We start from the raw sequence: 26889 nt of genomic DNA on the forward strand, positions 1-26889 counted from the left end.
CCTAATCCAACATGTTGGGGTTTAGGTAATGAATATAGATTTATTTTTCATTTTTAACAAGCTTATATATCTCATCTTAACCTAATACTACTTCATAAATTTTTTTAGGGCTTCATGTGGGGTCTCTCAATAATTTTTCAAGATTTTAATACGAGTCCCTTAATATTTTATAATAATTTATATGCGCATTATTTTAAATGCAATAAAACTTAAAATATCACATTAATGATTTTTTAACCCCTTCTTTTTATAAAATAACAATGTTTGTAAGTTATAAACATCCCATGAATCCTTCAAATTTAAGGTTTATAATCTACACTCTCTATTATATTCATATTTCAAAACTTATCTCTTTAAAATATTGTTGTACTATTTCTTATTGCAAAGAGACTTGTTGAAACATGTGAGAGTTCCTTGTCCACCATAAAAAATATTTTACTTGTATTAATAACCGGTCATTTTGATTTACAAGATACTAGTCACCTTAACTTACTTTATGAGTCACCTTGATTTTCAACATCAAGCTATCAGTCAACTTGATTATAAAAAATGAATTATATTATGAGAATTAAGTGATTAATCAATTATGAAACAAATAAGTTTTATTCCTCGACTATTTATCTAGATGTAAATCTCTTTTGCTAAATAATGTACATGGGTATTATCCTGTTCTAAATTCACGAGTGTGTGGTTTTTATTACATCACAAGAGCCAATGTGGATCTGACTTGCTTCGAACATGAAGAACCCAGATTTAAATTAGAAAGCAATCAAGATGTGTACAGTAATATGAATTAGCCAGCAAAAGTTCATAGCTGATTACGTGTTCAAAATGTGAAAGAGATATGTTGCCGCAAGGCGCTGCAGGCAGGGACGGATCTGAGGGATTGGTGTCTAAACTAAGTGGTAAAAATTTGCAACAGCAAAGCAATGTATGCAGCAGCTGTTTCATCGCAAATGGGTTGGACAGTTGTTTATTTATTTATTTATAGCAATAGTAGGACCTGACTCTAGCAGCCCTATCCCAGGAAATAAATAAATAAATAATCAGCTAGCGTAGCCTAAGCCCTCGAGTACTAGTATCATCTCAGCAGGGTACTTTTCAGATTCTCCTTTATTGCCTGAAAACTGACTTATGTGTGGTCGCTGATCATGCTTTTGTCTGGTTTAACTTGTGTCCTACGCTCTTGATACACACATATCTTCTCTGACGGTATCCCATATAAAACGCTGATTGTTTTTTTGTTTTAAAAAAAAAAATTAATTATTTTTTATTTTAAATTATTTTAATATATTAATATCAAAAATATTTTTAAAAAAAATAAAAAAATTTTACTTTAATATATTTTCATGAAAAAAACAATTTAAAAAAACAATACACATTTAAACATACCATAAAATTTATTACGGTATATATCATCCACTGGTTATTTGAACAGCGCAATATCATGGGTAGTAAATTTTTTATGAGGAAAAAAAATTAGTTTATTTTAATATAAAAATTTAATATAAAAAATGTGATGCAAATATTTAATTAAAAAAATTAATAATCATTTATGTAAATAAAAAAATTTATTAACAATAATTGAAAAATAAACTATAAATTTTAAAAGAATAATGTAAATCAGCCTAAGTTTTAATTAGTTAACAATAGAAAAATCACTAACAACAACCGAAAATAAACTAATATGATAAGCCTGTAACCCAGGGAATAAAGAGCGAATCAACCCTTAGATTAACTTGCAAAAAACATGATCAGAGACATTAGATCGGAAACATTACATCCAAAAAAAACTATGAAACTCAATTATCAGCCAATTAAATATTAACAAATTAACTTGAGAAAAGAATATCAGTTACATAAAAGGATCTAAAAAAATTACATTTAAAATAATAGGGATCAAAATTAAAATTAAAATTAAAATTAAAATTAAAAAATTAAAATAATAGGGATCAAAATAAATCTTATTTTTTATTGAATGGTGAAATTTAAAAGAAAAATAAATTGAACCAAAAGATCAAAAAACAATTAAAAAAATGACGATCAAAAATAGAAAATAAAAATAAAAATAAAATATTGATTGAAGGGTGAAATTAAACAGACAAATTAATTCAACAAAAGGCTAAAAAAAATTCAAAACAACGAGGGGCAAATTAGAAAGCATAATATATGACAAATCAAGATTCAATGATGAATTTGAAAACATATAAAACTTCCACAAAAGGGTTATATACGAAAAATATAAATTAAAAGAATAAAAACTAAAGTTGAAATATCAATAACAAAAAGGATTAAACTGTAATTTAAAGGGGAGAGAAGGGGAAAAAAAATAAAGGTCTATCAACGATAAACCAAACAATCATCATTGAAACGTGCCACACCATCAGCAGGAGGACGCGCCAATGCTTCCAACAACACGATAAAATGATATTTTTGAATGTTAGGAGCAGTAGCACGCGCCGCCAAAATAACATGACCGACTCTCAAGAAGTGCACCACACATCCCCACTTTTTTCTTGCATTTGGTCGATTACTAAATTGATCTTGAGCTGATTTGATAATAACAAAAAAAAAAAGAAATCTCTTGACATCAGTTTTAAAATTCTTGTTTTTAAAGGTATTTTTGACCGGAAAGTCGTTTCATTTTATTTTTAATGTTTTTTAAATTGGTTTAAATACTAAATCACTCCATGCTATAATAATAAAAAAAATATTGTGAAAATACAAAAAAAACTCTCAATGCAAGTTTTAATTATTTTTTTTCTCTAAGGGTACTTTTAATTGTTTTATAAGTAATTAAAATAAAAATAAAAACTTATTTATCCTTGATTGGTTGGTAATAACTAATGAGTTACCTGAAAAGATTTCAATACCCTTACAAGCTACTGTTATGCTTTCTTAAATGAAAAGATAAAATAATCATTAAACTGTTGTAAATAGTGAAAATAGACATGGACGAGCAATGTTTTTTCAAAAGAGGTTTAGCATTTATTAATTGTGTTTCTCTGGTTTCCGAGTCTCTGCCTCTAGAGCTTGGACTCGTTTGAATTGGAGCAACTGCTGCCAATGACAACAGTGGAGGTGGAGGTGGAGGTGGAGGTTGATTTATTTGATGTATTTGAGTTGCTAGATAAAATGATTGAAAGATAATTTAAAAGAGAGCAAGGATATTTAGTTTGTGGTTGTTTCTAGTATATTATATATGAAGGTAGCTTAATTTTTTTACTTGATCTGAAAAATTATATTAATTTAAATGTAAAATATAATTTTTAAAAGAATGAAAGTAAAATGAAAAAAATTACTAAACTAACGAATGAGTATGATAATATTTCCTTAAATTATCACAACTTACATAATTTAGATATTCCTTTCTAAATTTATTGTAGATAAATTTTATTTTATTTAAAATAAATTGTAACAAAGTCATAAGATAACATGTAATTGGAAAAAAAAAAACATTTAGAGGCTTAATATTTCAACAGAAACTTTATTTTGTGTAAAATTGCATTTAAATAGCATTTAAAAAATTAATAAAAAAAAAAACACTAAAATAAAATAAAATTGGCCAAACTAAGTAGCGAAGTTAATACTATTCATTCACTGAGATGACAATCTCATCTATTTTTTCTGTAATCTTTATATGATTCTTTTAAGCTATAAAAAAGAGATTTTTATTATATTTTCTTTTTTTAAAAAATTACAGGTTTGTGATATTCCAGAAGGATTATTGTAATTTATTAATTTAATTTAATTTAGTTTGTTCTCTATTGGAACAATTAGTGTGCTAAAATCTTGATGAATTTGCAAACGTTCTGAATTAAAATTAATTACAAGGCATGTCAAAGTGGCTAAATAATTAATGTTTCGGGATTTACTAGCGTTCTGAATTAAAAAAAAAAAAAAATTTATGCATGCATGCATGTATGTGGAGTATTTCTTGAAATATCCATGTTGAAATACATTGTACGGATCTTTTTTTCTAAACTAGCTTATACACCGATTTTTTTTTTAAAAAAATAATCTTAAATACACACCTTTGTATGAAAGGATTGTTTGGGCGCAACAGTTGAATTACAGTTTTGTTATTTTTTGAAAATTTTACTTTAGTTTTTTAATATATTTTAATATATGCTAATATTAAAAAAATAAAATTTAAAAAATAAACACATAATATTATTTTAATATATTTTTTAAATAAAAAAAATTATCGATAATACTGATAACAATAAAAGAAGGAGGGGGGGGTAAGAATGAGGTGTTAATTTGCTTTCATCATATTTATTACTTTAAAACAAAATTGTGTCTTGAACATTGTTTTTGGTTTCTCTGCATTCATTCATTCATTTTATTTATTCATTCATTAATTAATTTAGATTTTCTAAAAGTTATTTTGAAGTTCTTGAGCAAATTTACAGGTGCCCTAAATTATCTATACTGGCTTGTAGCCTTCTAGATATTTGAAAAGGTATAACGCGGAATGGCATAATTAATCACAATGTGGACATGAATTATTTAATCACAAAAACATTAAAAAACAAAATGTGTACATAGAAAGGTTGATACTTTTCCATCAATAGAAGATCTTCATAATTTAATTGAATTCCAATCGTTATCCCCCTAACTCGTTGCATTCAAGAAAATAGATACCACATTTTTAAAATTATTTTGAAAAATGTGCATATTACTCTTAATCGTTAACAAAAATGCTTAAGTTTTAAAGGAATTAAATAATCGAATTCGAACTGGTCTTGCAACCCTAATTCATATTTCTATTTTCGGTTCAGAACTCAAGTATATTTTATAAAAAAGAAGTGTTTAAATATTTTTGAGAATTATCCTCTATCCTCACATAGCCTTCTTGAACACACTGTGCCAAAGGCTATATATATATATATATATATATATATATATATATATATATTTAAAAATATCTTGGTCTTATTAAGAATCATGGCTCAAACAATATTTCATAAAAAATATTTTTGTATCATTTTAATATATTAATAAATTTTAAAAATAAAAATATTATTTTAATATATTTTAAAATAAAAAATATTTTTAAAAAACACTAACTATCACAGTAATACTAAACGCTACTTTAATGACCCCTGGTAAAGAAATTCAACCTTTCTAAAGGAAAACCTAAAAAAAACAGAAACTTAAACCCCTTCTTAAACGTCACTTGCTGCTGACATTGCGAAGATAACAATCCACTCAAATTCAATACTCTCACAACATTTCCTTAGATCGAACGGCTCACATCTGTCACCCAAATTACAGTCATCGTCGTTTATTCCCCTACCAAATCTCAAAACAGTAATTATATATATATTTTTTAAATTTTGTTTCTTTCTCCCACTATTTCTCTTTCCTTTCTCATTAGATCAGGTTCAAAAAAAAAAAAAAAAAATCTCACAAAGAAAAAAAAAAATTGAATTTTTTATTTTTTATTTTCACGGATTGATTTTTTTTTAATCATGAGCACTGGAGATCTTCTTAATATTCACCCAATAGAGCTTAAATTCCCATGTAAGTTCCATTCTTTCCTTTTCCTTTTCGTGTTTGTTTACCGAGAAAATTAGGAAAACAAGAAAATCTCCGAATTTCGTGATTTTGTTTCGAAGTTACATAAGAATGATCCTTACTCTTAACTAGGAGCCAAATTGTTAGTCACACTGTGCTCTCGTAAATTTCTGTTTGGTAGCTGAGAAAATCATGGTAAAGGAAAATCAGAATCTGAAATTAGTTTCGGTGCATTATTGTAGATCTAAAACTTTAGTTTAATTGTTGGGATTAATAGTCTTTTTTTTTTTTTATTGATGAAGTTGAATTGAGGAAGCAGAGTTCATGTTCTATGCAATTAACTAACAAGTCAGATAAATATGTGGCTTTTAAGGTATTTCCCCCCCTAATTTTCCCTTATTGATGTTATTAGTAAATAATAACTGTTGTGTGAAAATGTAATCTTGATGGGTTTGTTGAGTTTTAGGTTAAAACAACCAATCCGAAGAAATACTGCGTTCGTCCCAACACCGGCATTGTCATGCCCGGATCCACTTGCAGCGTTACAGGTGAATACCCCGTAATCAATAGATGATAAAAATTTCTAAATCGCTTTTTGTTGGGATTTATGAAATTCAAATCATTGGCGGTAAAGCATTTGGCTGATAATACTATACCCAATGATAGTGTCTTGGGTAAATTACGGCAGTTTTCCTGAAGTTCATGACTTTTTCCGATTTGTTTTAACTGTGCATGTTAGGCATATCTTTTAGTATATTATGGTTTTAAGAGTTTTCAACTATTCTTGTATGGACTGTGCTAGTTACCATGCAAGCTCAAAAAGAGTCACCACCAGATATGCAATGCAAGGACAAGTTCCTACTTCAGAGTGTTGTTGCGCCTGATGGCACAACTACAAATAAGATAACTTCTGAAATGGTGGGGTGGCTTCTTTGTTTCTTCTATCATTTATGTCTGTTTAAAGATTGGGGGTTATGTTTTCTTGATGTAGAATCAAGGATGGAGTATTTTGTTTTGCAGTTTAATAAGGAGGGTGATAAGGTTGTGGAGGAGTTCAAATTGAGGGTTGTATATATCCCTGCAAATCCTCCCTCTCCTGTCCCAGAAGAGTCTGATGAAGGATCTTCTCCCCCTAGGCCTTCTGTGCTTGAGAATGGTTACCAGGATAGTTCATTACTTGATGCTGTAAGTATATCTTTTTTTTTTCCCGTTTTGAGATCTTCTTTCCTCCTTTTGCTCTTAGTGTATGCAAATGTGCTCATTTGTGTTCAGGAAGCTATGATATCTTTAATTTGTTTGTGGTTGTTTTCTAGGTATCCAGAACTTTGGAGGAACCTAAAGAGAAATCTTTTGAGGTAAATTATCTTCTTACCATGTTTTTTCTTAAATTGAATGACTTTGATCTAAAAAATTTAATCTAATGGTCCTTTGTTTACTCAATGACAAATATATTATTTTCATGGTAAGATTTGAACTTCATTGCATTAAATCTGAAATACACAAGTTCATAGTGATTCTATAAACTATAGTCCTCACTGGTATAAGATGTTCAGCTCTTACATTGTTACTTCTTGCAAAAAACTAATGATTGCTTTGATTTTATACTCACCGTGCTCTTTCTATTTTGAAAATCCTCTTAAGAATATGCAAGTATGTTGTGAATGCTCTGCTATATTGGATATTGAGGAATTTAGTGTGGCACCGCAATTTTAATTGAAGGATCATGCTGAGATTGTGAAGCTAAGTGTCTTTTCATTCTTTTGTTTTCCGTTTTTGGGGGGAAAGGCGTTTGCTTTGAGGGCTGCTGGCAGGGTACATGTGCGGCATTTGAAATATCTAGCCATATGCGGATATGCCTCTAGGAACTGTATATTAATTGCTCAATTTCTGGACAAGTTATGTTAAAAAATTCCTTTGCGCTGAAAGCTGACCATGTTTGGGCAACCATGTCAGATAAAATTTTCATTGTACTCTCTTTTGGAGTTTACTTTTACGAGAGTTCATAAGTTCATAATTAAGAGGTTTGCATTGTAATACCATTGCTTTTCCGTATTAAGGTTGTCAAGGATTAATCACCATTAGAGCTTCCATAGATCAACATTTTCTTAAAGCTAAATGCTGCCACTTGAAAGTATTTTGCTTTATGCTACACCTTTGTTTTTGCAATTCTGGGTCACAATTTTCTGACCTATGTTTGAATTTCAGACATGGTCTCTGATTTCAAGGTTGACTGAGGAGAAAACTTCTGCCCTGCAGCAAAATCAGAAGCTTCAGCATGAACTGGTATGAATTAAATATTAATGTCATTGTTTAGGCTAGATAATTGGCTGAGGGGAGTTTGGACAAGTTTGTTGTTGTGCTTTTTTGGGACTGGGATTTCCATTAAAATGCACTACACGCTTTTGGTACTTGAAGTTGATGATGTGAAATTCTTATCTTGTGTCAATGAATGAGATGCCATATGGTATAGTAGGAAGGATAGTTTGTATATCTTCTTTTGCCCACATGAATTCCTTCTGGTCAAGTTTCTTGTCTGTGAAATGCCTCTAGTTATTCAATGATTTTTTTACTGTTAGTGCTCACATATTGTGCTGTTGTGTGCGATTTCCTGCAACAGGAACTGATGAGAAAACAAATTAGCAAAAAACATGCCGGGGGTGTCTCTTTATTGGTTGCATTTCTGATTAGTTTGTTTGGCATCTTGGCTGGCTATATCTTCAAGTGAACACAAGGACATCCAAGTGACTGAGATTAGTTTGGGATGGGTTGCCAACAGAGTGTGCAGCCTTCCCAAAGGTTTTGAAACTTTGTAGTGACTTCCTCACGTAGTTTGTAAAATCATAGTCTGATGCATTGTTGGTACTTTTGATTATTGATTTGTCAAATGTTTGAGCAAGAACTTAGTTGATTTAGGTGGTGGTTAGACTGTCTAGTAGCCTGTTTAACTTAAGATATCTTGTGAATGGGTTGAATTGTAGTCTAATTAGTGACTGCCCTTTCTCTTGCAATGAATGGATTGCTTTTTCTTACCGAAGCTCAGCCTATCAACTACTGCTCACCAGTCTTCTTCCTGAACCCGAAAATGTACGTTCTTTCCTTTCCATCTCTGATTCTTCATTTTTTTTTATTGCGTGTATTTCTGTGGTTCTCACAACCTGCTCGATGCAATTTATTATTAATCCCATAGTAAGGGCTGTCGGTTTTCCCAAGTCACCGGCACAAATTCGAGACATGAAATGTCCTGGTAAGGCGATATGAATTTATGGCATGGCTGCAGTATGGGGGAACAACAGATTGAGCTATATTGGAGGCCAGATATTGAATGATAAACTTTCAGCCTCTGCAATCTTGAGTTGCAGTACAAGAGTTGAAGCACGTATTTTGCTTAAACGAATGAAGGGACCGATCCACTCTTCAATCAAAACCAAACATAAAAGCCAATTACTCGCATGAAACCGGGAAGGAAAGAGGAAAAACTTACAGGCATTTACATAGAAACAGAAGCTCCCCATTTTGCAGACAATTCACCTAGATCGGCATACAATTAAGACTAGAGTTTCTCCAGATGGGATCGAAAGGTAGGAGCCGGACCTACGGTGATGGATCAATCATTCAGAAGAGTCTTGTCTTTCTTCTCGCTGGGTTTGCGGTAGGTTTCTTCAATGTGTTGTGGCCATGGAAAGGCCTGATTCAGCAAGCTTTATTGTGTGAGGCACGTTGTGGTTCAGGGTTATGTAGATCTGTGTGCCAAACATGAACGAGAGCGTGCTCCTTATTAGACCTATTTGAATCTCAAAAACTCTTCAATAACGGAGTCTGGGAAAGAGAGGGAGAAAATGAAGAAAGAAATTCAGTCTCGAGAAGGTGTGGACGGGATTCATATATAAAGCTGTGGTGTCGTCATTCTCAAGACTCGAGGGGTGTGTAATTCCCAAAAAACGGCCACTTCTCCTTCAAGGGTCAAACCCTTTTGGCTAAATGCTTGTTTGGTGATATATTAGATGTTTTTTAAAGAGTTTTTCAGATTTATTTTTTATAGGGGCGCTGCCTTTTTTTTTTTTATATATAATAGAAGTGTACACAGGGACGGCATCCATTCTGCTGCCTAGTTCTTCAAAAAGCTCTGCTATCTCAGGATTTAACAAGCCAAAAGCTCATCAACCACCAAATGTGGTTCAAGACCTTCTCAGGCAGTTCTTCTATACACCTCTGAATTCTCCTTACAAAATCTAAAACTAACCCTGCCACGCATAACAGCTAACAACAGACTCAAATCATTTTAATAAAGACAACAAAGTATAATTGGGTTGCGTGCTCTTGTATATATGCCAAGATGTTAGTTGTTCTTCCTCGCCCCAGACCTCTTCAAATAATGGGATAGGGTTGCCCTCTTGCTCTAGGTGAAAGGGCAGTAGTAGATCCGATTTGGACCACCTATTTTCTCCCAACATTGGACCACAAGATGCACAATTAACAATGCTCTGCTCGATTATCCCAGGGCTACTTGAGTAATGATTCATACAGTCCGAAGAGCCGACGTTGTTGTTGATGTTGTTTTCAAATCAAGGTGGCTTTTATCATTAAGATTATGTGGTTGATGATGTTCAACTAAAGTATTATTAATGAAGATGATGAAGAAGAAGAAAAGGACTAGAAATCATCATGCAATGGTCCAATTATACAACACCCATGTGACTTCATAAAATAAATATACATAGCCCTTGTACTAAATTAAGTAGCTGGTGCACCCACAATCATGTAAAGTATCTATTAGAGAGAATTTAGGCCAACATCCGATTCTTGAGACCTTCAATGACACAAATCTATGAACCTGAGACACTGATCTTAGCAACTAAATTTGTTTCGATCATATTAAACATTTTTAATCCAGAGTGGGGGTTTCAAGCATTCAAAATAGCAACAGCGTCCAGATTCCGATAACATTAACCAAAGGTTATAATAAGCAGGGCTGTTGGAACTTAAGTTAAAAATCCGAGCTAGTTCAGTTGCAGAGCTAATTGAAGCAGATAAGTTCCAGAGATTAGGAATCATTATTTCGAAGCTTTCTTAAACTAAGCCACGAAAGAATATAACTACTACGAACATCAGAAACAGGACTAGCAACAGATCACAGAATGCGGTTTTTAGGATTGCTAGTGTTAGTGAAGTTTGGGTAACAATCGAGGAAGTTAAAGACAGACAAGAAGAAAAGTTGACGAATTAAATTAGGAAAAAAGATTATCAAATCTGCAAAAGAGTCTACTGGTTTGAAAAGGGTTGGTCATGTCTTCTCCATTTGGTTTTACCTTGTCCTCAAGTGTACAACAAAGAATAACTAGCTTAAATAAGAAAAGCACCACAACCAGCTATAAGCAATAACTAAGTGGCAGAAAATAAGAACTGTACACCCATCCAGTTACTAAAACATTCAGTTTCTTGATTGGAAATAACAGGCCTGCAGCACATGGACACTTAGCGAAAGAGAACCAGTGACAGGAAAATCACACACACACAACACATATATATATATATTAGAAATTAAACCAGGGGTTACGAGCTCAGCACCTTGGAACCACTATCCAAAAAGCTAATTCCCATTCTTTAACACCTCCAAGCAGAAGCTGAAACGAGGTCCTTCTGTTGCCAGCAAAGAACAAGCGAAGATTGCCTCTTTTCAACATGGAAACCCCTAACTGGAGTACGTTGCACTAAATACTCAGCCTGTGACTCGGTAAAGTTGCTGAAAGTCAATGGAGTAAAACCATACTGCAAAAACAGACTTCTCCAAGGAGGAGTCCTATCAGGGCAACTATGCCGACCCAGTACTGCTTTTTTCAATGCTTGGTTGGACCAAAAACCTCTCAATCTTTTGCACTGAATCTAAATTCACATTCACAGCATCCAGTGATTCAAGCAGGCTTGTATAAGATTGAATGGCATGATTTACATGGTGTGCAAATGGGAGGTCGCTTCGGTCACAGCCTCTGTCCAAAGAGACCACAACTTTGGGCAAGAGCTGTTTCACAAAGCGAAGCACCAAAGGAAGAGTTGATGGGTAATTTGAAAAGGAGCCAACTGGAAGATTGACAGCAATTACTTCCTTTTCTGTTAGGCGGAGAGACATTGGCCAAGAACCAGAGCTCAAGGATTCAAGGCTTAAAATTTCAATCTCAAATGGCATGTTGATTTCTCTTGCAAAGATTTTTAAGTTTTCTTGAGTGAAACCAAGCTCAAGCTCATCATGTGAGGAAGGAGAAGCAAAAGCGGTGATTTTAAGAGAAGGGGCACCTCCATTCCTCAAAGCCAGCTCTTGCATAAGGGAAGCCCACTGCCCACCATACCCAATATCAAAATCAACAACGTGAATTCTCTCAAACCCCTCAAAAGCCTCAAGAAGGGCTTGGTTACAAGTAAAACTCGCAAACTGAAGGATCGGTGAGATCTCAGAGAAGGATTTATAAGCACCAATCTTGAAAATCAGGTTACAAGCAGTACCAATGGAGTTGTTATTGTTCATATTGAGAAGTAACTGCAAGGCCTCCTTGAAGTAAAAAGCAGTCCTTTGATAAGGCTTACCGATTGGAACAGAGAGCTGGTGATTGAGCCGCGCCAATATCCCTTGCGCAAGTACCGGATTCCCAGTTTCGATCAGCTCTGCTGCTTGACATATCGGGTTTATTATTGCCTGTTGAAGCTGCTGCTGGTTTGCCAATTCATCACTTGCAATTTCCTGCTTCGTAATCATTCCCTGCCTTTGCTGCTGCGTCATTTGAAACTGATGATTCTGCTGCTGCTGTGGTGGAAGAAACAGTTCTGGAGGCCTCAAATCAAAGACTTTGGGCACATGATTGGCTCCAACAGGCCCAGCATTCAGCCTTTTTCAATGGCGGTGGTGATAAGGAAGGCAGGTTATTATGATGCTCTTCTAATTGTGCATATGACAATGGCAAAAGCATAGCTGGGTTTTTGCACAAACTGATGTTGATTTTGGTTGATCATCGCACCTGGATTCAAAATCTGAGGCTTCTCGTCTTGATCAAATGCTGCCTGCTGTAGGTGTTGGTTAAAACAAACCTGGCATAAGATTGATCCCTGAAGTAAACAAAACAGGATTTGGTGTTGGATTTCGGTTAAGTACACAACCAATATTAAAACTTGTAGTAGCTTTGAGGTTAACGAGAGGGGAATCAGGAGAAGTACCATGGATTGAAGAAGGGTCAAAATTGTTGTGGTTGATAGCCAAGTGGGCACTTGCGGTACTCATATTGGGTACTTCAAAGCCAAAAACTTGATCTACTGCACCGAAACCTGATGCATTAAGCTCCATATCTTGAGACCTACTTCCACTTTGTAACAGCTTGTTAAGTCCTAAAGATGGGTCCTCAATATCACCCATAATTAACCTTAATATGGACTGTTCTTGACTAGGAGACCCTGACAACACGCTCTCCCCAGTCCTCCATTCCAAGTTGCGGTCCGCATTTTTCATCTCCACTAGGGCTGCTTCCACAATCACCTGCCGCGCCGTTGGTGGTGTCGGTGGAGGCTCTCCTCCACCACCTCCTCCGCCTTGAGAAGAAGACAGTGTTGAGGAGGATGTTGGCGGGCTTTGTCTGCTTATTGTGTCAAGCACAGATGTGGGCTCAGCACTGCCAACAAGAAACCACAGCTTTCTTTCCTGTTGTTGTTTTGCCACTTGTGGTGGTGTTGATGGAGTGGATCTGGAGAGGAAGAAGAAGAAGAAGAGAAACCCAACAACCCCTTCGCTTGAAAGTCTCAAAGGGTAAGGGTATGGCCTTCATTTAACAAAATCAACAACAAGAAACAAGAATTGAACAAACCCAGATATCTCCAGTTTATTTTCAAGAAAAATCAAGAAAAACCACCCCACCCCACCCCAACCAGTTACCACAGCCCCTCAAAGTTTAACACTCTGCAGAAAGAAAGAAAAAAACTGAAAGGAAAATATTTATGGGTTAGTTTGAATATAACAAAACAGGAGGTTGTACCTTGCAACTAGAGACAAAAAACACTTTTAAAATCAAATTCAGATTTTTTTTTTTCCAGAGAAGACAAGTTGTTTAATGCACAAAGAGAGAGTTCAGAAAGGAGAAAAAAAGAAGAACATAAACACCCCATTTGAGAACACACAGTACAGAGAGAGCTTGTAATAAAGCTTTTCTTCTTCTTCTTCTTGGGCACTCATCCAGTTAGCTAGCTCATTCTCGGTACCATCTTTTATCTCCTTGATTCTTATAAGCAAGTTAATTTTGTTGGATCTCTCTCTCTATCTCTCTCTCTCTGGTTCTTCTCTTGCCTACTTGCTGTGGCTCTGCGGTAGTACTCTTGTCTTCGTTATATTTTCTGCTGTGGATGCGAGCAACATGTAAAAGTGGTGAAGTGCCCTTCAATCCGCCCTTTTCTCTTTCTCTCGTTATAGTTTCTTTTATTATTATTATTATTTTTAATTGTAATTCTTTATGTGGCTTTTGTCTGTAGAAGTAGTTAATTAGTTATCTCTCTTGTAGGGTTTCTTTTATGGGCTGTCATTCCACTCCCCTTGATAAAAACAAAGTTATTGATTTGTAAGACACAATACTCCCATTTGCTAAATATGAAAGAACGTAGTTGATTCATATTTTCGTGAAGGAAAAGGATATAGATCTTAAATCATGGAATTTAAGCTTTGATTTTTAAGGAATCGGCTGAATTTTTTATCCACGAATTTCATATAAATAATAGAGAATTCCCTATATATATACGTACGAATCTTGTAAAGATTATTAATTATAAATGTATCGCTAGCTATAAATTAATTGTTCAATACCTTTTTCATTGTAAACATATCAATTGATTTTATTATTTTCCTGCAATTCAACACTTTGTTTTCATTTTGCTAACGTTAAATTAAATAAATAAATGATTGGTTGAAAATATATAAGCACTAAGATGCATACATTAGTTAAAAAAATCCGATTAATTTGTGCCAAGATATTGTTATGATTTATCTATCTATTTTTCTATCCATCCTATACTATATACTATAAAATGGTAACATGCTCTTCCATCATCCACCATAAATTAACTTTTCTGCTTCTTTTTTTATTGTGATTTAGATGTTTTTTGCTTTTTTAATAGTAATTAATGCAAGGTTTTTATAAAATAAAAATTGGTCTCTTGGTATTCAATTAAAAAAATGACAATAGAGAAATTAAAAGATAAAATTTTAAAAAATAAAATGAAATTTTATAATAGTCATTTTTATTTTTATTTTGATTAAATGAGTGATTGTATACCACATAGTTTTCATTAACATAATAAGAAAAAATTTCTCTTCGAAATCATTTTATTTCAAGGTGTTTTGAAAATTTATTTTAATATTTTAGGCTTAAATTATGTTTCACGTACTAACGTATCCACTATTATTATATTTATTTCAATTAAGTAGTTTTCTAAATAAAAATATTAAATTATGTGATAATAACTTGTAATATTGATTTGTTTTTAAAGAGTTTCAAGTGAATATGCGCTGAGATATAAGATATCTTGTGTGTGTGTGTTTGAACTATTTTTTTTATTTATTTATAATAATTTTATTTTTTATTTAAAATTTAATTAATAAAAAAGTATACAAATAGTTGTTCAATTTGAAATAGATACATATGTTTGGATTGAATAAGGTATGATATAAAATAAATTTAGTAAAAGCAATGAAACAATTCAAATCATAAATAGGTTTCTAGTAGTTTGGGTGTTAATTGTATTGAAATTTGAGTTAAAAATAATAACGAAACAATTTTTATGGAAGCTAAGTGTTGATTGCATTGAGAGATTTGAGTGAATAATTTTGTATTGATATGGATATACACCCATTTTCCTCACAAATGCTTGGCACTCGCATGAATACACCACATTAAGAACAAAATTGGTGAAGTTTAATTAAATTAATTAGCAATGGGTCCACCGTATAAAAAAATTGTATTTACTAGTACAATAAATAAGTTACGTGCATCATAGGATTCAAAATATTGCTATAAATCAAATTAAAAATAATTTACAAACAATGGAATTATCAAAACTTGAGTCATCATACACAAAAAGTCTAGACGGCAAAGTCAACATATATTATATGATTTATAATAATAATTCAGTTGTTTATTTATGAAGAGTATTATATTGGTTGCTTATATTAAGTTTTGAAATTGTCACATCCATCTTTCTAGAATTATTAAGATTTTAAATATTATACGTATTTTTTTTACTAATGATTCACTACATTAACTCTTTTAATATTAAGTAAACAAGGTGTAACGTTTGTAAGCTACGTTGTAGAAATATTTATAAAAATGAATTAACTATTCTAAATTGTATATAAAAAATTTACGTACAATTATATATAAAATGGCCTTACAATCGACTACAATATTGATCAACTAATGACCACAAAGTGATTAAACAGCTCTACCATCCAATTTCCCGTTCCTGTAAACATAGCAAGTTGCTCAATTAAACTTAATTCGATGACCATTAAAAAACTAAATACATAAAGTTTGAACTCTTTTTTTCTCCGATTTACTGTTATTCAATACACATCAAAATTATGTTTTCAATCTCTTTCTAAACTAATGTTCTTTAAACACATAGTTTAAATAATGAGGTGCTCTTCTCTAACTTATATTGATATTCAACACCACACCACTTTAGATTTTGGCATACATGTAAAATCTTATATTTATAGAAGATTACAAGGTCAAATCATAATCCAATAAAAGTTTCTAATTAACTAGTTAAATAAGGATTTTAAACACAATTTTTTATTATTATTATCAAGGAAACCTCTTTCTATGTCAATTAGGTATCTTCTTCCGCGTTTACCAATCCTTCTCTTAAATTTATGTTATTAAATTTTCATTTAAATAAGATTTTCTTGAGGTGCAAACATCAAATAATATTCTAATTTTCACAAACAACTCAGATTTGAGTTGTTTTTTTTATATTTTCTGTGGAGAATATAAAGGAATCCAAATGACTCTCTCTGTTTCAAGGAGGGGTTGCTGAGATATTAGTTAAAATTGTAGTCTAATTAGGAATCATTTTTCTACCAGCTCAACATATATAACATTTATTATGACCTTTTTATATTATTATTTTTTTTTTTCTAGGAAAGGTTATTTTCTATTTGGTTTCATGATCAAGGTGTTGGTTTTTTTATTTTTTTATTAATGTTCATATATATTCAATTAAAGGCATGCAAAAAAGAATGATATTATTAACGGAAATGTTGAGTAAAAACAACAAAGTAGAGCCGTGGCTATAAATGGAATTCTGTGTTGTTTTTTGAGAAATTTAGTTCGAGTTTTTTTTCTTTCCTTTACTATGAGAAGTGATAGAATGCCATGCGTACAATGGGGTAAATCTTTTATTCCTTGGTTCCTCAAATGATCTACACACTTTTTTTTTTTTTTCGTATTAAAACTAAGTATATCAATATTCTGATTTGAATTAAAAGGAATAGTCTCTATAAATCTCCAAAGACTGATATTATTGTTTTGGACCTGCAGTTATATAGTTTTTTTTTGACTCCTTGCGGGTACCAAGCAAGGAATACAGCTGCTTTCACACCTCAAGGCCTCTATAGACAGACTGCATTTTATTAATTTCTTGTTATACCACCATGGGGGGGAAAACATTAAATCCTTATCCCTTTTGCATATCGTATAAGTTCAATTTAGATGGTTTTTTAGTTGGGGAATATATTACAATCCTCAGAAACGAACCAGCTTCCGGTAAAAAGAAATTCAACAAAGGTACGTAATGGTGTTCTCATCTGGAGTACTCAAGAAGCAAATTAATTTTGTGAATTTGTATATGGGCAATGTTGTAAATATATCAGTCAAATATATGATGAAGAAACAATCCCTTAAAAAGGGCGGCGATATGACGCGGAGCTTAGCAACAGTAGACTCTGAATGTTTTCTGTATCTTTTTTCCAGTACCAGGGCTTGGACACATTATAGCCTTTCAATCAGCATGTTTGGTTTCCATGATGCTTTCAGTTTCTATGTTTTCTCACTTTTTTACCTCCTATAGAATCGAGAATGGGTTTGGGTCAAATCTGTAATGGGGCACGGTCAATTAAGACAGTACTGTCAAACCTTGCTCATCCACAGATTCACTGTCACGCGTATGCAGATGGGCATGAAGAGGGGTCCGGGGACATGGTATAATCGTTGTGAGACAATAATAGGAACCAACAAGGGCATTAAAGCAACTTGAAAGAGGCAAGTGGTTTGATTGTCCCCAGAACCAAGATTTCAATATCTGGTTGATGAATTGTGAAGATACAAGCAGGGCGGACATGGTTAGGTTTGTCAGGAATTGTTTTAGGGTAACCAGGGATTTGGACATGTCAGGAAGAAGACTTAGTTTATCCTTACATCGCACGTGAAGGCTCAAGAAACATGCAACCATCTCTTCCTCCTCTCTTATGAAGTGTAAAGTGACGCAAACTCAAACTCGCTTTACTTGCCTCTCTCTTCCCTAGCTAGCTCGTTTTTGTTTTTCTATTCAAGATTTTTTAATTTTTTGGTCTCCTTCTCTTTTATCCTTCTTCTAACAAGTTTTTGTTTCTTTGTTTTGCCAAAAAGGTTGGTCGCAAGCTCTCTCTTTTGTCAAGATAGCCCGCCCCCCAAGCAAACGGAAAATACACTAGAAAATTTAACCGGCGCCTGCTCTGGCCCCCTACGTAATATCAAACCTAAAAATTAAGAGCACTTTAAAGCACCAATATTGGTCATTGAATGATTTCCCAGAACTTGTTGCTATTGTTTTATTGAAGGCTCCTCGTATTCTTTTAAAATCATAAGCGACAAGCTTAGTTGTTAAGCTAACTACAGTGTTAGTTGACAACCTAGCTAGATCAACACACGAGGAGTTTGTCGCCCGGCTTAAGATGGGAGAAGGTTTCTGGTTCAATACTCACTTAGTTTTTTTATATTGGAATTCCTCGTGGATCAATTTGTATGAACCTCTACAAAGAGCTATGGCGCCCTGCATCGATCGATGTGGTGACCTTGTTGTGGGCTCTTTCAACCGTAGTGGGAAGACTATTCGTGATGTTTTCAAAGGATTTTTATATACCACGCTGCATTATCAAATAAAAGAAGAACTAAAAATCAAATAAAATCAAATTGGGATTACGCATTTAGAGTAAAGAGAATTAAATGGTACCAATAACTCATCTGTCGTTTTTTTTCAATTAAAAAAGTCTTATAGATTTAGGATTTGAATTCCAAGAAGAAACTGCAAAATGAATGCATCTAAATATATATTTTTAGAAAGTAAATTTAAAAACTTGAAAGCAGGTAACTTTTAAAAAATAAAATTTAAAACTTGACCCCAGTTAAATTATACTTTTTGTAATTTTAAAATATTTATGTTTTGAGGTATGGAAGGAGACACAATGATATATATTGTATGAAATTAAAGAAACAGAAACATTAATCCAGCCGATAACTACGTCCTCCTTCTAAGCAAGTCTGATGTTTTTTTAATGCTCAAAACACTCATGTCAATGGTTATCAATATTTCTTGCCAGTTATTTCTTATTTTATTATATAGTTGGGCAGGCCATGGTTAAAGTACAAAAATTTAGATGGCCGGCAGCGGTTTTAGACCCAACGAGATCGTTTTCGAGATACATAATGCATGCATGCATGCATGCATTTGCATTTGCAAATGCATATTTATTTATTAGATGTTGTTGTTCCTTTGACTTTTATTTCTCCACTACTATTGTTAATGAACGAACTCTTGTATAAACAATTGTTTGTATTTTCTGTTCTCTGGGAAATGATGTTTGAGATATTTCTTTTCTAATAGTTTTAAATTCAATGACTTCATGTTTCCGGTCATACTTTGATATGAGTTAAAAGGGTCACGAAAAAAAAATTATCCTACTTTCTGTTATATAGCTAAATTAAAGTGAGTGTTTGAAAATATAGTTGTGGGTGGTTTTTTAAATTATTTTTATTTTTAAAATATATTAAAATAATATATTATATTTTAAAATTTTTTAGATTTATCGACAAATTTCTTTGTCAGTATTTATACTCAAGTCTGTCAACATAAATTTTACTGACGAGTTTCATGAATATAAATAATTTTATCAGAAAAACTCTCAATCGGTAATTTATAATCAGTTTGGTAAAATCCGCTAGTAATAATTTTATAAGGTGGATTTACTTACGGACAAAGCACACAAAAAAAAAACTTTAACCTGCTTCATTTTATCGGTACTTTCATCTCTGAATATAACATATCATCAACAAAAAAATTATATGTCATCGGTGATTTTTTTGTCTATTGATATGTCCATAAATGAATTTAATATGTAATTGTCAAACAGATTGTCTGTCATTTCCACTGGTGAGTAAACAATAACAGTGATATTTTGTATTAATTATTTTCCAACTCTTTAGAATATATTGACAGACAATGTCCTTGAATAACCCAATCAATAATAATTTAAAAAATATTTTAATTTATTTTTCCATCTTATATTATTTGGTAATTTATTTAAATAATGGTGTGATTTTTAATTATTGTTTCATTTAATAATAAGGAACAACACTTATTCTGAATAGTTTTATACCTTCAACGATGTGTGCAGGAGTCTCCATAATTCCTGGGAGAGGAAAACTACCCTCCTTGTACATTTTTTGAATATTTGGATTCAGAGGAAAAAAAGGTCCTTGAAATGACAAAAAAAGAGGGCAGCTTGCTTGTTGATCGTCTTTCTGAACCCAATTTGGTGCTCGAATGGGTTTGGCAAGTGCCATGTCAATGGGCCTAAGGTAAATAGCCCTTTTATTTATTACTTGGGCCTAGGCTCTTAATACATGGGCAGTCTGCAAGGTTGGGAATAAACTCACAATTCATGAGCACCCTGCAAGGTTGAGCACAGATTCACAATTCATGAGCTGTTTTGTTCTAAATAATAATTTCCTTCCAGTGTATAGTGTTGTACGTGACCTGTTTGTTATTGTATTTTAAAAGAATTTTGAAATTTTTTTTAAATTATATTAAATTAATATTTTTTTGGTATTTTTAGATCATTTTAATGCACTGATATCAAAAATAATTTTTTTAAAAATAATAAAAAAATATTATTTTAATGTATTTCCAAGTGAAAAACACTTTTAAAAATAACCGCAAATATACTCCCAAACCACTCTCGTTAGGTAAACAGGTTGGTGATCTATATTATGTTGTAAGTTGGGTTAATTTTTTTAATATATATAAAGATTTTTAGGCAATATTTCTGTTTTAAAAGAAGCAATAAAAATTTTGGGATCCAAGATATTAATTTAACAAGGTTTCATAAGTTGGTTTAATTTAATAATATAATTAAAAAAAAAGTATCAACACTTAATAAAATGAATAAAAAATTAGCAATAATTATAAAAAATAAATGAAAAAAGTGGTTGAACACTTACAACTCATGCGTCAGTATGTGGGAAGTGTCCTTGCCTTTTAAAGGCATGTTCAAGGCCTTCTAATGGCTAAAATTCTTTTTTTGTTGTGTCGTTAAAAGCATCATAATATTCCTTTTCTATAGAAGAGGCACATGTGGTTGGTGATGAAATGGTATGTTATTTACAATGATTCCCACCCCCTCTATTTCCCCATATTTTCTCACTCCTTCCCTCATTTTTTACACTGGTTATACAAAATTCTAGAGTTGTCCTCTAATTTATAGGGATTTACACTTCAATCATTCATTTTTTTTTTATTTTTAATTTTTGTTAAGAGTCCTCTTGTAAACTTTTGATTTATTTTAATTTCATCATTTAATTATAATTTGTGAAATGTTATTGTTTCAAATTTTCTCTTTATTATTTTTTTATTGTTTTCAGGTCTTTTTTTGTTAAATTGATTTGTCTTTTCAATTTCATATTTCAATTATTGTTTTTAATTTTATTTCTTATGTCAATTTCGATCATTCTTTTGATTTTTAAGGTAGTTTTTTTATTTTTCTTTTCAATTTCATCATTCAATAAAAAATAAAGTTTATTTTGTATTTCAATTTTGATCCCATTCTTTTAATTGATTTTTTGTATTTGAATCCTTTTGTATAATTGATTTTTTTTTTCTTCAATTTAATCTTTCAACATTTGATTAATTGAGAATTAAGTTTCATTGTTTTTTCAGATAGTATACTTCAGGTCTAATAACTGGGGTTATGAATTTGAAAAGTTAATGCGGGTTGACATTAGTTTTTTTTTTTTATAAAAAAAATAAACTTTGTGATTTTTTATGTATTGAGTTATCTCCAATTTTTTTTTTCAAGTTATCGTTATCGTTTTTTTTTAAATAAATTGTTCATTTATTGTGATTATCCTTTTCTATAATCTAAATTTAAATAAAACAAACTTATTTAATTCAATCCAGTTAATAACCTGATTCATGAATTTTTTCTTGTTTTTTTTATACTGCATTTGCAGCATTTAAACATTGTTTTTCACTCAATATACAAATAACTTGTTCTTTATGCGTCCAAGCCTAGTTCAATTCTAAACATAGAAAGAAATTCAAAACATAGTTTTAAAAACCCGGTTTGACATGGTGGGTTGACCCAAGACCTGATTGACCCGGGGCTGAAACCAGGCTGGGTTAAAAAAAAAATAGAGAAAGTAACAACCTAGAGTAATTCTTCCCTGAAAAAAAAAAAAAAGAATTCACGAGTTGATATTTGATGGCGAGAAATACTTTTTGCCAACTAAAAAGAATTTAAGGAAATAAAAAAAAATTATGAATCAAATTCAAATATCTATTCGAGAATCACCAATTTGATTTTGATTACAGTTTTTAGCTGTGATTATAGTTTTTAAATATTTAATAATATTTAAAAAATCAATATAACAATTCTTTTATGCATTACTTTTAAAAATTATAGCCGCAGCTTTTCTAAACGGAGGAGGTCGATAAGTCCTTTGTAGCCTCACTTAATGGGTGATTATAGTTAGGATAAGTTCGTCACTGGATTTGGGCCTCACTTAATGGGTGGGATCATAAGGACACGTAAACTCTTTGTAGCTCTGCAAAGAAACAGTTGGTCCCATTATTAATTTTTTATCCTTAAATCCTCATCTACGGTGATCGGCTTTTAAGTTCCTCCATTAACCAAACACACAAAACCACGTACTCCAAAGTCCAAACGTCTCCCCTTTTTTTGACCTGGCGACCCTTAATTGCCAACTGTCCTACACCTAACACAATTTAACCGGAGAGGAATCGGATTTTTGTATAAATAAATTCATCACTCCAATCTTTAAAGAAGCCATCACCTTCTTTATCGATTGTTCCTGGAGAAGTTGTATCTGTGTAAGGCTTTTGTTTGCCGATAAAATTTGACCAGTGCTTGGATTTTGAGGTTTTTTTTTATTCAACTGATCTTTTTTAGTTTCCTAATAATCGGCGGATGATTTTGTGTTTTTTGCAGAATATTTAACAAAAAATAGTATGACTAAGAGCAGCTTCAAGCAAGAGCATGATTTTGGTGTGATTTCTTTTTTATTGGTTTATCATATTGTCTGATTCCGTATTACTGAGGAAACAAACCCTAATTCTCTTCTTTTTTCTTTCTACAGAGAAGAGGAGAGCTGAAGCTGCGAGAATCAGGGAGAAATACCCAGACAGAATTCCGGTAAGGTTTTTTTTTTACCTTTTCTCTCATCAATTACTGTCGATTGGGCTTGAGCTGCTGTTGCTCCTTTTACATGATGATTTATGAGGCTGTTTTAGCTTTTAACAATCGATTGAAGCTCCAATCTTTCATTTTGTGACTGTTGGGCGAGGGTGTCTTCTTATTCTTCTCGAAAACAAGGTCATTCAATGAAATTGGGGGATTTGCTAGGAGTTTTTAAGTTTTGGCACAAAATGATTGTAGGGTTATATAATGAGGAAGAACTTCCTAAATATTTCGTTGTTCATTTTAGAGCGCAGATCACGAAGTCTTGCGTTTATTTCTCTTGTTGAAAGAAGCTTCTTAAATCTTGGAACAATTTAGGTGGCAGGACTTGCCTTAATCTTGTATGTTTTGAATCTTTTGATATGGGATTTCAGGGTGCTTTGATAATTTGAGCCTGATTGTTGCATTGGCCTGAAATTTGTGGTTGAGTGTAGTTCAGCACCTTATTCATCTATTGAATGTTTATTACATACGCGCAGGACCGGATACATGGTGCTCAATTTGCATGCTGAATGACATTGTTTGCTCAAATCATGTCTCTATAGAGAGCGATTGACATTGCGGCCAAGTTGTTTGCCCAAAATTTGATTTTGTTTTTGCTTAAAATTATTTTTGTGTGTTTTTGGATTGTTTAATGTGCTGATGTTAAAAATAAAATTTAAAAAAATAATAATAAAATATTATTTTGATGTATTTCTAACCGAAAAACACTTTGAAAAAACAATCGTTACTACAATGCCAAATGGGAGCTTAATCTATAAATTCTACCATTGATAACCTAATATCAAGATGCTATGTCATTTGGTACCTTTCTCATCCTGGTTAGCCTGTCTAGCTACTAACTCTTTCAACTTTTAGGTAATTGTGGAGAAGGCGGAGAGAAGTGATATTCCCAATATTGACAAGAAAAAGTAAGAATCACTTGTAAATTGCAAATGCTTTCTTTCTTGGTTTCCTGCATGTTTCCACAATATGGCAGGGCTCTCCCTTCAGCATTTTTAGTCATAGTAATTCAACTTTTTTGTCCTGTTCTTTTTATTTATACATTTTGAAGAGCAAAAGATAGTATTGACATGGATTGAATTTTACAGATATCTAGTGCCTGCTGACCTGACAGTGGGTCAATTTGTTTATGTGATCCGGAAGAGAATTAAACTGAGTGCAGAAAAGGCAATTTTTATATTTGTGGACAATGTTCTCCCACCAACCGGTAACAATCTCTCTCTCTCTCACTCCTCACCCAATACAATGTGCATACGATTGTAAGATTCTGAAAAATAACTTTGAAGTTTCAACTAGTTGGGTTTGCTGATATCAATCTATGTATCTTTCTCTCTCTTTCTCTCTCTCTCTATATATATAACAATGGCTTCTGGTTGGGAGCAATTGCAAGACACTACTACTGAACTGAGTTTATGATAATGAAACTCTTCTATGTGGGTAACTTTTCCTTCAAAATCAACCAAATAAACTAGTTAATCACAAATTAAATGGTTTGTGTTAATTTTTTTTTTTTCCAGCTGAAACTAGATTATCGCTTAGACATCTAATGATCAAATTCTTTTTTATTTAAATTGTTCTGCTGCTCAGCGAACATTGAAAATTCCCATCATGCATGGACATTAATTTGTATAGCAATATGAACTTTGTTTAGCACAAATTAGTTCATATGCAGTGCAAGTATATCAGTTAGTCTATGTATTTGTTTATGTAACTGGTGTGTTCCCATTAAAATCGTGGATATTTTTATATTATCCGGGCAAAACATTTTTCAGAAACCTGGAGTGATAATTATTTAATCCAAACGTATGCAGGAGCAATAATGTCCACAATCTATGATGAAAACAAGGATGAAGATGGATTTCTCTATGTTACATACAGTGGGGAAAACACATTTGGGTGTCATGAGTTGCCATAGCCAAGTTCTTTCAGTGTCTTCCGTTCTCTGTCGTTACAAATTGACAAGATGAAGCTACCACCTCTCATGTTTCCTAGGACTTAAAACAGTCCTGGCATTATGCCCAATGATTTATAACCTTGTTGTCTTTCTTGTAAAGTTTGTATGTTGTGTATAGCTTTTCTGCAACTGAAATGGTATCAATTGCTAAACTTAATTAATATCTTTGATATGATTTCTTTTTATCTCATAATTATTTCAGTTTTCGCCTCCATAATGGGGGAACAAATATCTTAGTTTACTTTGGAGTAAATCTTGAATCTTGCCCAGATATAATTTACTGTAAAATGAATATGGTGAGTGCCAAAACGGAAAAGAGTGAGGATGGGATTTTCCTGAGAAAACTGAGTGTGTATGATATGCTTGCACCGTGGAGGTGGTTGTTGTCAGCCCGTTAATCCTCCTGTGATTTTGGCTCCCTCCCGGTGTCGGACGCTGCAGACTTCGGTTTGGAGAAGCGATAAGTTACCTGTAGGAAGCTGTTGCTATTATTGTTTGGATAGTTTAGCCCCCATTGTAGGACAGTGCAGATATCTTGGCTCTCAATGTAGGACTCGCTGCGTTATTAGAGGAAAAGGGGGTAGAGGCCTCAGGCTGACTTTGAGTTTTTTTGTTTTTTCGATAAAAGCCAACGGCGAGATTAAAATCCCTTAATATTGAGGTGGATTTGGTGTGCGATCCGTGTAGCATAGATAGTCTATTCTAATTATTTTGGAATTAAGATTTGGCTGTCGTCGTCGTGATTATTTCTTGGTTGAGGTGTAATCACCTGGGCTTCTGCAACTATTTAGGTAACCCTTTTTTATTTTTTTCCCGTTTTTTTGTTGCTGGATTGCAATATCTACACGCAGATGTCTTGCACTTCCATTTTCATGTTGCAAATTCGTTTGGGCGATGAGTTAATGTAGTTTTCAGCACCAAAACTTGCGTGTTCCTCTTCACTTATACCCCAAGAATCTGAACACTTGAAACTGATACCAAGACAGAAACCGTTTGTTATATTCAATGTTCAGATGCGAATCGATGTACCTTCTTCTGTTTAGGAATATGGAACAAAATATTTTCAATTCCTTAAGTTTTGAAATTTGATCGCTTTATCATAATAAAATTAAATCTTCTATGCAAATAAAGCCACCAAATCATTTATATTTAAAAATAGAAGATACAAATTTCTTAAAGAAGTAACAAAATGTAAGTGAAAATAAAATTAAATGCAAATAGTTAAACCATGGAGCTCGTTAAAAGATAAATGTAAAACATAAAATATTTTAAAAATAAAAATTAATATTAATAAAAAGAAAACTAGACTGTTGTTTCTATTAAAAGTATCACTCATTTTATGCTAAATTAATTTAATCACATTGAATACACAAATTGCATTTCTTATCTCATAAAAACTAAACATAGATCTCAAACAAAGAGAATTAATAAAGTGTGTATTTATAAAACTCGCTAACTAAGACGCCTTTACTTTATTTTTCTTTCGAAATTAGTAAAGCAGTAAGTATGGATTTCTTTCTCAACATTAGACATGATGATTTCAAGGTTCTACTTTCTTGGTTGTTCCTTTTTTTTTCCTCATCTTCGAAATGTTTTTAATCTAAATCATAAATACCAAAAAATAGAGAGTTAACTTTGTATGTATATTTTAAATGTA

The 26889-nt window shown here is 32.3% G+C and overlaps 2 protein-coding genes and 1 pseudogene across 2 annotated transcripts; 2 read left to right on the plus strand and 1 right to left on the minus strand.

The window, feature by feature from the left end:
• Positions 1-5376: 5376 nt before the first annotated feature.
• LOC118057003 (vesicle-associated protein 1-3) lies at positions 5377-8557 on the plus strand. The gene is made up of 8 exons (XM_035069457.2): positions 5377-5529; positions 5826-5896; positions 5990-6071; positions 6326-6441; positions 6544-6708; positions 6837-6878; positions 7729-7806; positions 8141-8557. Exons 1-8 carry the CDS (start codon positions 5478-5480, stop codon positions 8246-8248), a joined length of 714 nt encoding a protein of 237 aa, XP_034925348.1. The 5' UTR covers positions 5377-5477; the 3' UTR covers positions 8249-8557.
• A 2335-nt stretch (positions 8558-10892) lies between these two features.
• On the minus strand, positions 10893-13340 carry LOC118057002 (scarecrow-like protein 6; annotated as a pseudogene).
• Positions 13341-22685: 9345 nt separating this feature from the next.
• Positions 22686-25428, plus strand: LOC118057008 (autophagy-related protein 8f). The gene is made up of 6 exons (XM_035069459.2): positions 22686-22908; positions 23027-23083; positions 23175-23230; positions 24134-24186; positions 24367-24485; positions 25090-25428. Exons 2-6 carry the CDS (start codon positions 23047-23049, stop codon positions 25191-25193), a joined length of 369 nt encoding a protein of 122 aa, XP_034925350.1. The 5' UTR covers positions 22686-22908; positions 23027-23046; the 3' UTR covers positions 25194-25428.
• Positions 25429-26889: the final 1461 nt, after the last annotated feature.

The sequence above is a fragment of the Populus alba genome, chromosome 2 (genome assembly GCF_005239225.2).
Source record: "Populus alba chromosome 2, ASM523922v2, whole genome shotgun sequence".
Lineage (NCBI taxonomy): Eukaryota > Viridiplantae > Streptophyta > Magnoliopsida > Malpighiales > Salicaceae > Populus > Populus alba.

Excerpts from the sequence above, each read along its gene's own strand:
- LOC118057003 (XM_035069457.2), top strand. The coding sequence starts at position 5,478 with ATGAGCACTGGAGATCTTCTTAATATTCACCCAATAGAGCTTAAATTC. Across the intron at positions 5,530-5,825 it reads AATAGAGCTTAAATTCCCAT|TTGAATTGAGGAAGCAGAGT; the intron begins GTAAGTTCCATT and ends TTATTGATGAAG. Across the intron at positions 6,709-6,836 it reads ATAGTTCATTACTTGATGCT|GTATCCAGAACTTTGGAGGA; the intron begins GTAAGTATATCT and ends GTTGTTTTCTAG.
- LOC118057008 (XM_035069459.2), top strand. The coding sequence starts at position 23,047 with ATGACTAAGAGCAGCTTCAAGCAAGAGCATGATTTTG. Across the intron at positions 23,084-23,174 it reads CAAGCAAGAGCATGATTTTG|AGAAGAGGAGAGCTGAAGCT; the intron begins GTGTGATTTCTT and ends TTCTTTCTACAG. Across the intron at positions 23,231-24,133 it reads AATACCCAGACAGAATTCCG|GTAATTGTGGAGAAGGCGGA; the intron begins GTAAGGTTTTTT and ends TTCAACTTTTAG.